At 32.5% G+C, this 16413-nt stretch overlaps 1 protein-coding gene across 16 annotated transcripts in view; it reads left to right on the top strand.

Annotated features, from left to right (window-relative positions):
• Positions 1-16413, top strand: part of RALGAPA1 (Ral GTPase activating protein catalytic subunit alpha 1) — a 212429-nt gene that overhangs the window by 18398 nt on the left and 177618 nt on the right. For all 16 annotated transcript variants that reach the window (XR_012494845.1, XM_074328151.1, XM_019750426.2 and 13 more), the window contains exons 2-5: positions 9259-9369; positions 9908-9957; positions 12402-12459; positions 16034-16077. Coding sequence is in view for 15 of the 16 variants with exons in the window: in XM_074328151.1 (XP_074184252.1) it covers positions 9259-9369; positions 9908-9957; positions 12402-12459; positions 16034-16077 (263 nt within the window). In the remaining variant the exon portion in view is untranslated. The remainder of the gene's footprint in view (positions 1-9258; positions 9370-9907; positions 9958-12401; positions 12460-16033; positions 16078-16413) is intronic.

Here is a 16413-nt window from a genome sequence, read left to right as displayed (position 1 = left end):
TCTGTGCTTCCATTTCTTTAAAAATCTGAAAATGATGGATCTAAGCAATCATTTGAATAATAACTATATAGAGTGCTTTGCTGGGCTTTGGGCAATTGCAAAGGAGTAAAGGAGTTGATGGAATAATTAAAGAATCATGTCAAATATGAAAGATGTTATTATTAGGTTGGTGCAAAAATAATTGCGGTTTTTGCCTTTTTTTTTTTTTAACCTTTTAACCGCAATTACTTTTGCACCAACCTAGTAATATAAGAGAAGGATTGGATCTAGAGGAGGGGTTTGGAGAAAGGTTCATGGGGCAGGAGCTTTTGGGCTGTACCTTGAAAGGTGATTAGAATTTCAGTAAATAGAAGTAATAGAAGAGCAGTTTGGGTGAAGGTAATGGTAAGAGCGTAGATATGAATGCAGGAAAGTGGAAGGCAATGGTCTAATGAGCTTTAAAAAAATAAGTATGTCAGGCCTTACCCTAGAAATGATGATTTAATGGCAAGGTGAATAGAAAGGAATGAGTGTTGAAAGGACATACTGTGGGGAGATGACTTCTGAGATTTGGTGACCAAATTTTAATGAGGATTTAGGGAAGTACAGATTATGTAACTTCTCTGGCTGCATCATTCTGTTGCCGGAAAACGGGTTCTTGGTGTCATCACAGGAAAGAATTGAAGGACGCACCAAATAAGCCGAGCAAGCGGTGAATTTATTAAAAGAAATAGGTAGTACACTCCCAAGGTGGTGGGAGCGAGCAGGCCTGGAGAAGAGCAACTGCACCCAAGAACAAAGGGACTTAGGAATTTATTATCCTCAAAATGAGGGTGCAAAATATTTGAAATTTAGGGGTGCCACATTATAGGCATTCCTAGGCAGGTCCTTACTGACCACTCCTTCCTGTCTGGAGGAGGCATTCTCTTGTCTTTACTTGGCTGTAGTTAGAACTGTCATGGCGATACAGGGGTGGAGATTTTCCCTGCTGGTAATGCTCATAAAATAATCTGTTATAATTCACTAAAGTTCACCTTGAGAGGCAAGATGGCGTTTGTTCTCAGCCACCAAAATCTAGTTCTTAGGAATGACCTCACCTCCTTACTGTAGTTTTTCTGCATACAGTAACAATTCTACGTTTTGAAATCCTGGTTTTATTGGTGAATTCATAGCAGGAACAGATTATTCACCTCTAGTACCTGCATCAAGGCTACTCAGCCTATACACCGAAGCTTTGCATCATTCCTTCCCAATCAGTGTTACTGTTATTCAAAGTGTAGTCTGCTGACTGGTACTAGTTTACCAACTTTTTATTACACGTCTGTAACACGTTAAGTATAGAAATTGTGGTGTTGAGAAGCTCATCTCAGTTTGACAATGCTGTGACATCCAAGCATTGATTAGTGGACTTGTCTTATTCAGTAGGGTATAGACCAGTCTAGATGCTTTTCACTTTGTTTTCTAGTATTTCATTTATTGTAAAGCATTGATTCATGATGAATTGGAATTTTAAAAAAACCTGGTCCTTCATTGGTAGTTTGAGAAGCGTGTTCTGTACGGTGTGTTTAGAATTAACTTCTTCCATTCTAACTCATTCTGCTTTTATTCTCTGTTGTTTTAACATATATTTTCTTTTTCCACTTTTTGACTATTATGAATAATGTTGTTATGAACATTTGTGTGGCCACATTTTACTGTTCTAGGAGTTGAATTGCTGGGTCATATGATAATTCTATATTTAACTTTTGGAGGAACTGCCAAACTTTTTCCAAAGTAGCTATATCATTTATATTCCACTAGCATTGTACAAAGACTGAAATTTCCCCACATGCTTGTCAACACTTGTTATTGTCCATCTTTCTGAGTATAGCCATCGTAGTGAATAGGAAGTAATATCTCATTGTGGTTTTGATTTGCATTTCCCTTATGGCTAATTATAGTGAGCATTGTTTCATGTGCTTGTTGGCCATTTGTGTATCTTTTTGGAGATATATCTATTCAAATCCTTTGCCTATATTTAATTGGGTTATATTTCTTTTTATAATTGGAGATATATCTATTCAAATCCTTTGCCCATATTTAATTGGGTTATATTTCTTTTTATAATTGAGTTCTAAGAATTCTTTACATATTCTGAATACTAGTCCCTTGTCAGATATACAATTTTCTAATAATTTTTTCCCATTCTGTAGATTGTCTTATTTTCTTTATAGTGTCATTTGAAGCTAAAACGTTTCAAGTTTTGATGAAGTCCAGTTTATTGTTTCTTTTGTTGCTTTTGCTTTTGATGTCATATCTAATAAACAACTGATAAGTTCAAGATCGTGTTTTCTTATAAGAGTTTTATAAGTTTAGCTTTTATATGTAGGCCTTTGGTCCATTTTGAGTTAATTTTTGTATATGATATAAGGCAGTGGTCCCACTTCGTTCTTTTGCTCGTGGATATCCAGTTGTCCCAGCACCACTTGTTGAAAAGACTATTTTTTTCTCCATTGAGTTGTCTTAATATCCTAGTTGAAATCATTTTACTATCAGTGTAAGTTTATTTCTGGACTCTAATTAAGTTATATTCCATTCATCTATGTGTCTATCCATATCCCACCAACACACTGTCTGTATCCCACCACCTTATCCCACCACCACACTGATAACTGTAACTTTGCAGTAAGTTTAGAAATTGGAAAGCCTTAGTTCTTCAGCTTTTTTTTTTTAATTGAGGTATAATTGAAATATAACCTTATATTAGTTTCAGGCATACAACATAATGATTCAGTATTTGTATATGTTGTGAAATAATCATCATAATCTAGTTAACATGTCATATACATAATTACAATTTTTGTGGTGAGAACTTTTAAGATCTACAGTATTAACTGTAGTCCTCATGCTGTGCATTCATTATATCCCCATGACTTATTTTATAACTGAAGGTATGCCTGTTGATGTTCGTTTTCAAGATTGTTTTTATTATTCTGGATCCCTTGCATTTTCCTGTGAATTTTACGATTAGCTTATCAATTTCCGCAACAAGCCACATGGGATTTTGATAGAGGTTGCACTAAATCTTGAGATGTATTTGGTAGAATATTGCTATCTAACAATATTACGTCTTCCTATCCATGAACACAGAATGTCTTTCAGTTTATTTAGGTCTTCTGTCATCTCTTTCACTGATGTTTTATAGTTTTCATTGTACAAATCCTACATTTCTTTTGTTCAATTTATTCCCAGTATTTTATTCTTTTCATACTGTTGTAAATGGAATTGTTTTCTAACTTCACTTTCTGATTATTCATTGCTAGTGAATAGAAATATATCTTGTATTCTGCAGCCTAGCTGAACTTGTTTATTAGCTCTTATAGACTCTTTTGGTGTGGATTTTTTATATACAGATCATGTCACTTCTGAATAGAGGTGCAATGCTTATTTATTTATTTATTTATTTTACAATCCGTGTGGCTTTTATTTCTTTTTCATGCCTAATATCTTTGGCTAGAACTTCTTGTATGGTATTGAATAAAAGTGGCAGGGCAACATCCTTTCTTATTCATGTTTTTAGGGGTAAAGCTTTCAGTCTTTTACTAGTCAATATGAAGTGGGTTTTTCATAGATGCCTTTTATCAGATTGAGGAAATTACTTTGTTCCTAACTTTTTGAGTATCTTAATCATGAAAGGATGTTGGATTTTGTCAAGTGCTTTTTCTGTGTCTCTTGACAATATGATGTGGGTTTTTACCCTTATAGTGATATAGTGTATTGAATTGATTGATTTTACTTTATAGGTATGGAAATGTATGAGGCTTAAAAATAATTACTTTAAGATCTTGATCACTTTATTAGTTTTCTATGTTCTGTTCTTTTAGTTCTAGGAATTATTATCTTGCTATCATGTGATTATAATCATATCTCAGGAGCTTCTGTGCAGTTATTTTGAAACATCAGTTTGATAAAGAGATAAGCTACATATCTTAAACTATGTTGCTTGCTTTGAAATTTTAGTAGGTTTTTAGTGTGGTTTCCAGCAGGACTTTTGTTATTTGTATTTTCTTGCTTTTCATATTGAAGGATTAATGAATAATACATATTTGAAAGATGAAATCAAACCAACATCTTAAGCATTTATACAGGAGAAGGGTCCTTAGCTTTATTTTGATGAATTAAAACAGGACAGTTACCAATAGGAAAATTGCATACCGATACATTTAGGTTTACCCATATATTTACCAGTTTCTTTACTCATCTTTGCCCCTCATTTCTTGCTCTCCCATGTGAGTTTCTCTTCTTTCAGAAATACACTGTTTGTAGTTCTTTGAGTGAGGGTTGTTGAATGTTAAACTATAAGTATGTTAGAAAATGCCTTGTGTTCATTTTCATGTTTGTGGTATTGAACAGTTGTTTAGCTAAGTATAGAATTTTAGGTTGATGATTATTTTCCGTTAGTTCTTTCAATATAAAATTGTGTTGTCCTCCTGCCTCTTTGGTCTGATGAGAAGCCTGTTATTAATTTTGGTATTTGGATGTAGGTAATTTTTGCTTGTTTTAATATTTCTGTTTTGTTTTTGATGTTAGGATATGTCCATGTGTGGATTTGTGTTCATCCTGCTTTGGACTCAATATGCTTTTTCAGTCTGAAGATTTATTTACATATTTCACCAATTTTAGATAGTTCTCAGACATTATTTCTTTGAATATTGCTTACATTTTCCTTTGTTCCTGAAACATCTCAGGTAGTCTGTTATGTTTGTCTTTACAATTTTCATCTTGTTATTCCCGTGTCCCATTCTGAGTACTAGCTTCAATTTTGTCTTCCAACGTATTATTTCTGTTTCCTCTCTTTGTCCTTTCTTCTCTTCCTCCCTTTTCTCAATTTCTTCTCCTTTCCCCATTGTACCCCCCCTTTTTTAGAGTCAAAGATGTATTTATAATTTATTCAGCCTATTTGTGTGTTTTTACCCCCCTCCTTCCTCTTTCTTGTCTTTTTCTCCTTTCTCTTTTCCTTCTACATTTCTCTTCCCCTTTTCTTCTAATTTGTGCTTGACTCTGTATTAGTATTTATATTTTATACTCCATTTCTGTATTTCTTTCCTCTTACTTTCCCCTGCTCTCATCCTTACTTCCTTTTCATTCCCCCTTCCTCCATGTTTTTTCGCTAATCCTTCTCCTCTTTCTCCATCCCACATTCTTACCATCCTTTCCCCGGGCTCCCTCTTCCTCCATCGAACTTCCTCCTTGTCTGCTTTTCTCTCTTCTTATTACTTCCTTCTCCCCCCCCCCTTTTTTTTTGACCTTGTATTATTTATTTTTATCCAGTATTTCTGTGTGTTTGCAATAAGAGTGTATTTTGTGTTAGGACAATCCACGGTGTTATTGGCTCCATGCTCATTATTGATTATTTTAAGGCAATAATTTGCAACGTTTGGTGTATTATTGGAAGCAGATTACTTGTGATACATGTCACAGATTTGGTTATTATGGTGCCATCATTTGAGCAAAAGTTCTAAATGGGGACTTTTTTTGGTTTAATAGATGAGGAAGAAGAATGATGTCACTGAACATTTGTTGAATTCAGATTATGTGATGTTTTATCACGAAATATTTTATATCTGAAATTTAAAATCAGGAAAACTGGCTTCTGAACTTTAAAATTTTAATTATATATTTGTTGTCATGCTAAAATGTCTTAAAAATATGTAGTAGAAAACACGTGTATTACAATTAGCTTCTTAAAGCTTATTCATAAAAAGACCCTAAAGAAATAGCTGAAATTTTATTTGTGGAAAGTAAATGAAGTCTAGAACTATTTTGCTACTTAAAGTTAGTATTCCCAAATGTCTACAAAGCATTCGTAAACCTGAGTCAGTTTTTTAATTCTCAGAAACCTGAACCTGAATTTGTGGTTGAAATATTTATTTGATTTCTTTAAGGAAATAACTTTATGAGCAGTGCAAATCAAACAAGTATTTCTGAAAATAGGAGGAAATTTTTAACCCTTAAACTTTATTTTTAAGTGCCAACCATGAGTTTAGCATTATGCAAAACATTCTCCTTAGATGAGAAATTTGAAAGATAAAAGAAGCTAAAACATGCTTTCTGCTCCCAAAGAGCAACCAGTATCCTCAAAAGAATAATACTAGCCAATGTGACATAATTAGGAATCATCTGGACCAAAAATAATGGAGGGGTTCACAGGAAGAGAAAACAGAATGGGCTACAGGGGTCCATTTTGGAAAGGATGAGACTTAGTATTGGGGTTTAAAATTGATAGTTTTTCCATAATCTTTCTGGATTTCTTCCCTTTTTCATTTTCCTTTCTTCTGTGTTAGTGTTTGATAGAGAGGTGTTTTTAAATAAGTGAAATCCTTTTATTACATTTTATCCAGATTTTTTGTGTTTCTTCCCCTAGTTTTTCACCACTAGGTAAATTTTGTGAATTGGTGATCAAAAATATTTTATAAGAATTTTCATTTGCCATAGACACACACTAGTTTAGTGGTTACCAGAGGGTAAGGGGGGTGGGGGGTGGGAGATGAGGGTAAAGGGGATCAAATATATGGTGATGGAAGGAGAACTGACTCTGGGTGGTGAACACACAATGGGATTTATAGATGATGTAATACAGAATTGTACACCTGAAATCTATGTAATTTTACTAACAATTGTCACCCCAATAAATTAAAAAAATAAATTAAAGAAAAAAACAATTTTCATTTGCTAACTTGTTCATTACAAATAGATATTGAGTGACTAACAAATTAGCCTAGTTTTGATCCAGTATTTTTTATTAACGTGTATGTAGTTTCCAGGTTTTGTTAACATGCAGTATGGGAAGGAAATTAAGAGAAACTATCTTGGCTCCTAAATTATGTCCCAAAATCTTGAGTTGATTTATGTTTACTTTTGTTTTGATTTTTTGTTTTGCTTTGTTATTCTCATTTTCTTCTTTCCCCTGAGACATTAGTTATGTTGGAAACATTAATTTCAGGAAATTTAGAGATAATTATAGAAACCTATTTCATGCTAATTCTATAGTCCTTTGTTACTTTAAGTTACTCTGTGGGAAAAATAAAATACTTTTCTTGTTTTTCTCAGTGTATGTGTTTTTACTTTAATAATTAGTCTGTTAAATAGGTTTAGTATTTGATGACTATTTTCCTTATTTTAGGCAGATAATAGATAAATTCCTTGTGTTCTTTCACTATTTTTCTTTTAGATATATTACTGGACATATTATAGATATATTTCTTATAGATATACTTCTTATAGATATATCACCTCTGTGTTAGGAGCATGGGCAATAGATCCAGGCTGTGTGGAGTTGAAATCCCTGACTCTGCTTCTTAGTAGCTAAATAAATTCTCTGTGTCTGTTTCCTCATTGTAAAGTAGGGAGGATAGTAATTGTACTTATTTCATAGTTTGCTATGAGGATTATAAGAATTAATTTCTGTAAAGCATCTGGAAGAATGTCTAGCATATAGGAAACAGTCAGTTTGTGTTAGCCATTATTTTCTTCCTAGTTCTGTGAAAAGTCACGCAGGTAGTGTTACAGGTAGGCGTGGAATCTGGGTGTTCTAATTCTGGTCAAGATGAAGCAATGCTATTTTGCCTGTCAGTAGGTTATGCAGTCTTTTCCAAGGTTAAACATTTCCAAGCTACAAAATGAATACAATAAAATTAAAATATTTTATTGATAATAAAACACTTTGAGTACATATGTGCTCAGCACTCTGCTGGGTTTTGGGTAGACTAAGGTAGACACCTTTTCTATTCTAAAGAAGCTATAGACTAGTCCTGGAAGAAAGAGAAGAAAACACTTGAAATAGTTATTTCCATACAAGAGAAATATAGAGAATCTAAGGGAATAGAGAAGAGAGGGCCTTCCTTCCTTCCTTTGGGAGAGCAGAGCAAAAGGGAAACATTCTTGGAAAATTTCACATATAAAATGTCTAAGGAATTATTGTGAATATTCATAGGAAACATAATACACGAAAGAGAGTTTAAAGTGCTATCTTTATGTTGTTGGTACTTCACTTTATTCTGAAATCTTCCATTGAACATTAAAGCAGTCCAAGGAACTAATTGAGGTTTACTTTTAACATGAGTTTATTAACAATTAGTAGTTTATTCTTCATCTCACTCCCAGGTTAAAAAAATCTTTGATTTTTTTTCCAGTTGCCTTTTTCAAATTTATTTTTTATTGTAAAAGAAATATGTTTTTTGAAAACAAACTTGAATAGTAAGAAGTACATAAAAGTTCTCCATTTCCCATTTTTCTTCAATCTTCTCAGTCCCCCAGAAAATAAGCCAAACAACAAAATACATAAATACATATACACCTACATAGATACTTTGCTTTGAATAATAAATCCAGTCTCCTCAGTTTGCATTCAAAACATTTTACAACATATCTCACGGCCACTTTTTCAGTTTTGTTTTTATTAAAATGCTCTAAGCTCTAGCCAAAATGAATTATTTTTCTGCCCCCTGTCATGCTTCATGCGTTCCTCACTGTGTCTTTGTTTATGCCTAGAATGCCCTTCCCATTCAACCCCACCACTTCACGTCGTCCTTCCTGTCCTTAAAAGTCTTTTCAAATAATATGTCCGCAGGCGTTTCTTCTTTCCCGCCTTCACCCCTCATTGAGCTTTGAAAGGAATTTTGTATTTCTAAATTGCCGTTAACTTTGTCACTTCGTTTTTAGTAGCTAACACTTTCTACTACGCATACAATTATATGTTTAGTTTTGTGTGCCCTAGATTATACTGACAGTTCTTTTAGAGCAGTATTATCTATGTTTGAGCTTTGTAATACTTAACAGTGCTTATTTATAAAACCTATTTTTAGGTACCTATATATGGAATACATGTATTTTAGATATGATATGTTATTATTTCATGATATGTTATTGGAAATACTGATTTTAAACTGTCCAGGGGAGAAGTTAGGAGAGGTGTATCTGAATTGAAAATAGAACGTCTTTTTTTGGTTTGGTTAATGATTTTGAGTAAATCTCTCTGAGACATTGTTTTCTTTCAGGAAACAAAGATTATGATAACCTGACTTGATCACTTTTTAAAATTAAAGCTGAAATCTTTAAAAACTAAAGTTGTAAGAACAAGAATATAGATATATAAATACATAATTCAGATATTTTAATAGGATAGAGTTTTAGGAGCAGTTCTTTGACTTTTTGGAAGGAAACTTGTCACTGTCAATATTTGCTGAATATAATTTAACATGTGAATAGTAAGCACTAAAACTGTTTTCATTTATTTTTCAGAGAATGCAGAATCTATCGATCTTAAACAGTTTTTTGACCAGCATTTTTCACATATATATTATGTGTTCTTTGAGAATTTTGTGACTATTGAAGCTAGTCTTAAACAGAAAGGTAAGATGTTAAAATCAATCCTGGTATATGTTGATGTTACTAATAATTATCATATGCATTCACTTAAAAATAGACTCTTGGACATTGGAATTTTAGTATTCACTTTTTGTCAGGCAGCTTTTAGACACCCCTCTCACAATATGGGTTAGAAGTACTGATCTTATTACGTTAAGAAGGCCTAGAAGGTAGGCCTTTTTCCTGGTCAGGTTTACCTATTTCCTTGCCTTCTTTGCTTTGCCCTAAGGTCATGTGTCAGGTTTGAGCAGTCATTTTCACATTTTCAGAGTTCATTTCAAGTTTTCCACAATATATTGTGATTTGTTTTTAGACATAAATATGTAAAATCTGAATTTAACTGTTGAAAAAGCGTAGAGATGCTATGATACTGTTTGCACATTGAACAGAATATACTTTAAACATTTTATTACAAAATGACTGAGAAAAAACTTTAGTGCTTTAAATATTTTAAGCTTTTTAAATGGTTATTAATAATGAGGACAAAATAATAATGTTTAAAATATTTTTCTGAAAAAATTAGGTCACAAATCTCAGAGGGAGGAATTGGATGCTATACTTTTTATTTTTGAGGTAAGTACCTGCCAGTCTAACTTTCTTTTATCCAAAAATAATTCTTGGAACTATAAAGTGTATAATAAAATACTGTGCATCTGCTGTGCTTTTTAAAAACTGAATCAAGATTTTGTAACCTGAAAATATTCCTGACTATTTTTTGAGGTAGATTTATTATGTATAGCTATAGATAGAATTATATTTTTATGCATTTGACACTACAAAATAGGTACTAATTTGTGGGAGATTTACACAAATAGAGATTTTTTTTTTTTTTTTTAATTTCAAACATTCTTACCTGAGAGGGTAACTTCATGGAACTGTTATATACCTAAGGAATTTATAGTTTCTGCTTCAACTCCTTTTCATTGCAAACTTGTATAAAATAGTCTTAAATGTCTTATAAATTGTTCTACATTACTTTGGATTGGTTGGGACAAGTCTTTATTTCTAAGTAAGCAGAAGGAAATAGCAACATGTGATACTTCGCTAAAATTTGTGTTTTATTTTTGCCATATTAATAAAAATTAAGGCACCCTCTCCCCATGTTCCCCCCTGCCCGCCACACACACACACACACACACACACACACACACACACACACACACACACACACCCCCCCCCCCCCCCCGCTTTTAAAATAACTCTTTGCTCTTCATTCTGTCTTTCAAATGTATATAATATTATATAAGACCCGGTTTTATATGATTATAAGACCGGGTCTTCTGTAAAATAAGACCGGGTCTTGTATTAATTTTTGCTCCAAAAGACACATTAGAGCTGAGTGACTGGCTAGGTCTTATTTTCAGGGAAAACACGGTATGATACAGGGTTTTCATCTTCTGGAAAAGAGTTTTAACTTGTGTGCTGGTGTTTTTCTACTTATAATGGGGACAATAAATACCTGACCTCTACGTTTACAGACTAATGATGATTTTTTAAAAATCAAGAAATTATAAAGTAATTTTTCTCTTTCTGGAATAAAAAGCCTTGTTATGTAATATTAGTAATACGGCATAAGATTTATAATCTGTTTTCTGTGCAGTTGAGAGCACGTAATTACTTTCATCTTTATATTAACCACATAAAAACATAGACATGTTTATTTACATTTTATAAGGGGTTAATTTATTATAAAGTATAATTTAATAGTCAATTTAGGAATGCTTTTGAGTAGTTCACAAACTTGTCTTTTCAATTTTCTGTAATTTTATCTCTTTCCACACCAAAATAAGTATAATTGTACTTGTTAGCTAGCTGTTGGAAAAATATGAAGAGGGCAAAGGAGAAGTTTATGTATCTTGTGTGGGACTAGCATTTATCTGTGAAGAACTTTGTAATTTCTTCATCACCCTCATGTATGAGATGGACTAAAGACTATCAAAGGGAAGATAGAGAAGTGTAAAACTTGCATACATACCATCCTTTGAGCAGAATAGTATGGAAGCACGTTTTAGCAAGAGACATATTAAGGTTGGAATCTCTGTTCTTCCACTTTCTACCTAAGCACATTACTTAACCCATTTCCTCCTTTGTCAAATGAGATAAATAAACTCTCATTTTAGGATGATTGTGAGGATTAATAAGATACCATCATGTACTGTGTCTTGTTTAGTGTTTGGCCCTTATGGACATTCAATTAATGGTGTTTCTAAATAATAATAGTAGTAAGAGCAGCAATAACAACACACACACACAGATGTCACTCAGCAAGCGGAGTACTGAGAGCACAGTTCAGCAACATAGCAAAGCAGCTGTGGATCTAGAATAATCCACACAGATGCAATATGTAAAGGAAATTAAAGGCAAAATTTTGAAACTGTCATATGTGAAAGTGTTTATTCCCAGCTAATAGAAACCTCTAACTCCTGAATTTTAAAATATTGTTGTCATACCTATAGCCATCATAATATATAAGTACTTTTGGGTTCACAGAATTAACTCAGTACAAATATTTCATGGGATTTCTGTGAAATCAAAATAGTTCCCCTAGATTTATCAACGTAGGGGAAAGAACTACTTGAAGAGACAAAATGTCAGAAACCTTATTATCTGAAAGAATGCAAAACTTATCAGTAATATCCACAATGCAGTTAATTCTACAAATAGTACATAAGCATTTTGAAATATATAAGAGTTAGCATTTAATCACTATGGAGAAATATACTTAACTTTCCACATCACTGTAGAAGATAAATTTCATTAATTTCCTGTTCCAAGTCTTTATTAGGATGACTTGTTTTGGGGGGTTTTCAAATATTGATCAGTATGCCAGTGCTGCAGTAGTGCCAGTCCTATCAGATTAGCTCAGAGACTATTTTGTATTTGTAATACTGTATTTCCCTTAAGAAATTCTAGAAGGCTTAGTGTAAGCTCTTTAATTTTTCACATTGCACAGAACATGGACTCATTCTTTGCTTTCCATTCTTTTTTTTGTTTGTTTTATTCATACTGATTTTTAGAAAATTTTACAACTTCTTCCAGAAAGAATTCATCAGCGATGGCAGTTTCATAGTATTGGTAAGTAATTGTATACTTCGCCTTTGAAATAAATGATAATATATGAAAATGCTCTTTAATGCGTTGTCATTTGAAATGAATTCATAGTTTATGCTTTAGTAAAAACAAAATAAATAATACAAGACTAGACTTACTGGGAATGTAAGATAAAAACATAGATGAAGGATTTCCAGTCAAAATGATTATTAGATTTCTTTGCACCACCTGTTTGTTACTCGTAATACATTAGCAATGATGGTAAAACTATAAAAAAATAAAAACAGGCTCAGCATCAAAATAAATATCTCTGTGAATCAGAAATGGAAAAGAAATCCAAAGTGCCAAGTAGAGCAAAAGCAGTGGGCTCCAGGTTTGAAAGCAAGCAGTGTCAGCTGGTAGTTTGCTCCCCCCAAAAAGGGGGATAACTGGAGTTAAGCTTACCATTTGAAGGGTCAAAATAGAGTTTCCCAGATCATGAAACAAGGCTGAAAAGAAGAAGAGGGAGAAAACCCTGCTGTGGATTACTGTCAGAGACCACGCAGGCAGGCGATCACAGACTTTCTGATACCAGATGGTTGCTGGCTTGGAGTCTGGTTCTGGAACAATCGCAGGACTTTCGAGGCGTCATAGTAAGGCATTCCCCTTCCTCATAAAGGAGTCTGTAGATAGGCAATTGCTGGCTTTGGTTCACTGTCTCGATGTGAGTGAGGGCTTTCTGTTAGTGATTCTCCTGATCCTTCTCTCCTGGGGAATATCCTGACAGCCACCACATCTACATTGTTGAAGTAGAATGTTATAACCCTTATGTTCATTTGTAAAAATTGTATTTGTTTCTCTTAAAAAAGAGAGGCATAAATTTAGGCTCTATGTTTCTTAATCAGAGGAAATGAAATCTTCTCTGAGACTTGAAAACTGTAAGCCACCCCAGTTAGCAGTTCCAGAAATAAACTCCCCCCCAAAAAACCAAAAAAATTTTTTGACATATAGGAGGGATATTGATGCAAGGGCTGAAAATCCAAAATAGTAAAACCTTTTAGAATAAACTTTTTTATATAAGGTTTGAGACTAAAAATGATGTACCCATAATATGTAGAGGGCTCTTACAGCTCAGTAATAAGACAAAGAAGTCCATTTTTAAAATACGGAAAATAGTTGAATAGGCATTGCACCAAAGAAGACATATGACTTGCTAATAAGCACGTGAGGGTGCGCGATAGAATAGTGAAATCCTATTTTGTATTCCATAATCATAAATATGTCCTTGAAGGTTGTATATGAAAAAACTTTTTTTCAGATGTCTGAACTTCAAAAGTTTATTGTATTTCCTAAGGAATGTAGTCTTAAATCTCCATAGGACCTTTAAGCTATCTAGTTGTCATGATTAATAATACAACAATAAATGTCTAACTTGAGAATATACATAAATGGTCATTTTTCTTTGTCACTCAGAAAAATCCTAAAACTGTTAATCCTTTTGGGTTTGTGTATAAATAAAAATTAGTGATTCTAGTTGATTTTCATTTAGTTGAAAATACTTTCTAATGTCACTTTTGGTTTCTTTGACCCATAGCTTCTTTAATAGTGTTATTTTTTAAATTTTCAAATATTTGATGTTGCCACAGATTTATTTTTGTTGTGACTTCTAACTTAATTCCTTTGTGGTCAGAAAATACACTTTATGTAATATTGGTCCTTTTAAAATTTTTGAGACATTTCATGGCTCAGAATATAGTCTCTCCTGAAGAATGTTCCATTGTGCTTGAGAATGTGTATTCTGTAGTTATTTAAAATATTAGATTAATGTATGGTGATGATATTATTGAAGAATAAGAAAGGACTTGAATAAATGGAATCTTACGCAATATTCATGGATGATAGGCTTGGTAGTATAAAGATAACAATTTTCATTCAGAATTCCTGTAGGGACTTTTTAATATAGCCTAACAAGTTTATCCTAGGAGACATCAAATGAAAGCATTAAGTATTTAACACTTATCAGACTGGCAAATGTTAGAGCATTTGCCTGTTTTTTTTGTGGTGCCAAGAATTTGTTACCACAGCACTCTCATACACTGTTATTAGTGCTGCTAAATTTCTCAACTATGGAGAGAATTTGCCAATATTTAATAAAGTTGAAAGTGAGTAGTTTTGTTTCTGCTTATATATCCTGGAGAAACTCACATGCATAACAGGGAATCAATGCAAACTCACATGCATACAAGAACATTTATTGTAGTATTCTTGGGAATAGCAACATTTTGAAAACAAACCAAATATCCTAACCTTAAGAAGATGAATGGTATAGTCAAAGAATGGAATAGTGTACAGCAGTTAAAATGAATTCACTCACAATACGTAGATCAGTATAGATAAATTACAGAAGCTATTGTTGGATGTGAAAAGCAACTTACAGGATGACTTACTTTGTATGATACCATGTATAAGATTTTGTTTTGGTTGTTTTTACTACTAATTAAACCCCAAACTTATTCAAATTTGATTAGTTTTCCATTTAATGTTCTTTTTCTGTTCCAGGATCCAGTCCCTGATACCACATTGCATTTAGCGTATATAGATATTTTTAGGAGAGCTGATGACTGGGGTTTACATGGTATTACTTGAAGAAATTGAATTTGCTCAAACATAAGGAAGGGAATTTCAGATGAATCAACAGTTTGTTGAAACGTAAACCTTATTTTTGTTATGACAAATGAAACTTAAACAAAGTCACAGACTTGATCATATATATATGATATATATATATATATATATATATATATATATATATAATCTTTACATTACTAGAAAGAATTTAAAAATGCAGGATTAAATAGCTGTGGAAGAAATTTTTCTTATGGGTGTAAGATTTTAAACGTGTAAACCAATTTTAAATTTGTGGAAATAATACCAAAATTTGGATAATGTGTTCCTCTGGAAAGTGATTCAGGATGGATTCACAGGAGGCTTCAATGATACTTGTATTGTTAGATAAAACATTATAGATAATATAAATAAATGAAAATTTGGAATTAAGAAGCATGAGACTGTGTTTATATTTGTTCAGACCAAATGGTGGACCTCTGGATGTTTGTTAGTGTTATTTCAGTATTTTATTGTAGATTTGAAATATTGTATAATTTAAAAGTAAAATATATGGTTTTGAATATTTTGGAAAAAGTTAGTACACTGGAAATATTTGTTAGGAAATATTAGAGTTGTAGATTTTTATGTGCTTAGCTAAATGGAAATTTTCTACAGTGGTTTTATTTGAATTAGTGATGGAGAAAGTATTTAATTGTATTCTTAGTTTAAACAAGAGATATACATAGATTGTTGTATTAAATGCAATTTAGGGTTTAAGATTTGTTTCATTAGAATACATCATTGTTTATTTGCAATAAGCCATGTGTTGAGAAGGTGACTTTTTGTATGCCCTTCTGGTCCCAAGATTATGGCCAGAAGGATATCAAGGTCACCAAGAATAATTTGGAGGTTGCCAAGGACTTGTTTTAAAGTGTTTTCAAGTCTGACCGAGAACTCTGACATTTAGAAAAATAGTAAGATATGAGTACTTAAAATCATGTTTTCTTTTCAGGTTTGATTTTAAAGAAACTACTCCACACAGGAAATTCTTTGAAGGTATAATATATTTATATTTCTTTTCTGACTTCTTAAAAACTATGTAAAGCATACAGCCATTTGTCTTACATCAGCTTTTTCCTAAAGAATTTTGAACTGTCTTTAGTCCACTTAATTGAACTGAATTTACTTAAAATATAGCAACATTCTCAGTATGAATGAAAATACATACTAGGTTGACCAGGCTATTGAAAAACTATTGTACTTTTGCCGCTGCTTTGACTCATTCACCAGAAATACTTTACTCTGTGGTCTCCAGAAGAAAATAGTCATTCACCAAATTCTTCTTCATTTTACCATAGTTATTTTTAGATAGTATAGAGGAAAGTAGGGGAT

This window comes from Rhinolophus sinicus, linkage group LG03, assembly GCF_036562045.2.
Source record: "Rhinolophus sinicus isolate RSC01 linkage group LG03, ASM3656204v1, whole genome shotgun sequence".
Taxonomy (NCBI): domain Eukaryota; kingdom Metazoa; phylum Chordata; class Mammalia; order Chiroptera; family Rhinolophidae; genus Rhinolophus; species Rhinolophus sinicus.
This window is presented reverse-complemented; position numbering and strand designations above follow the sequence as displayed.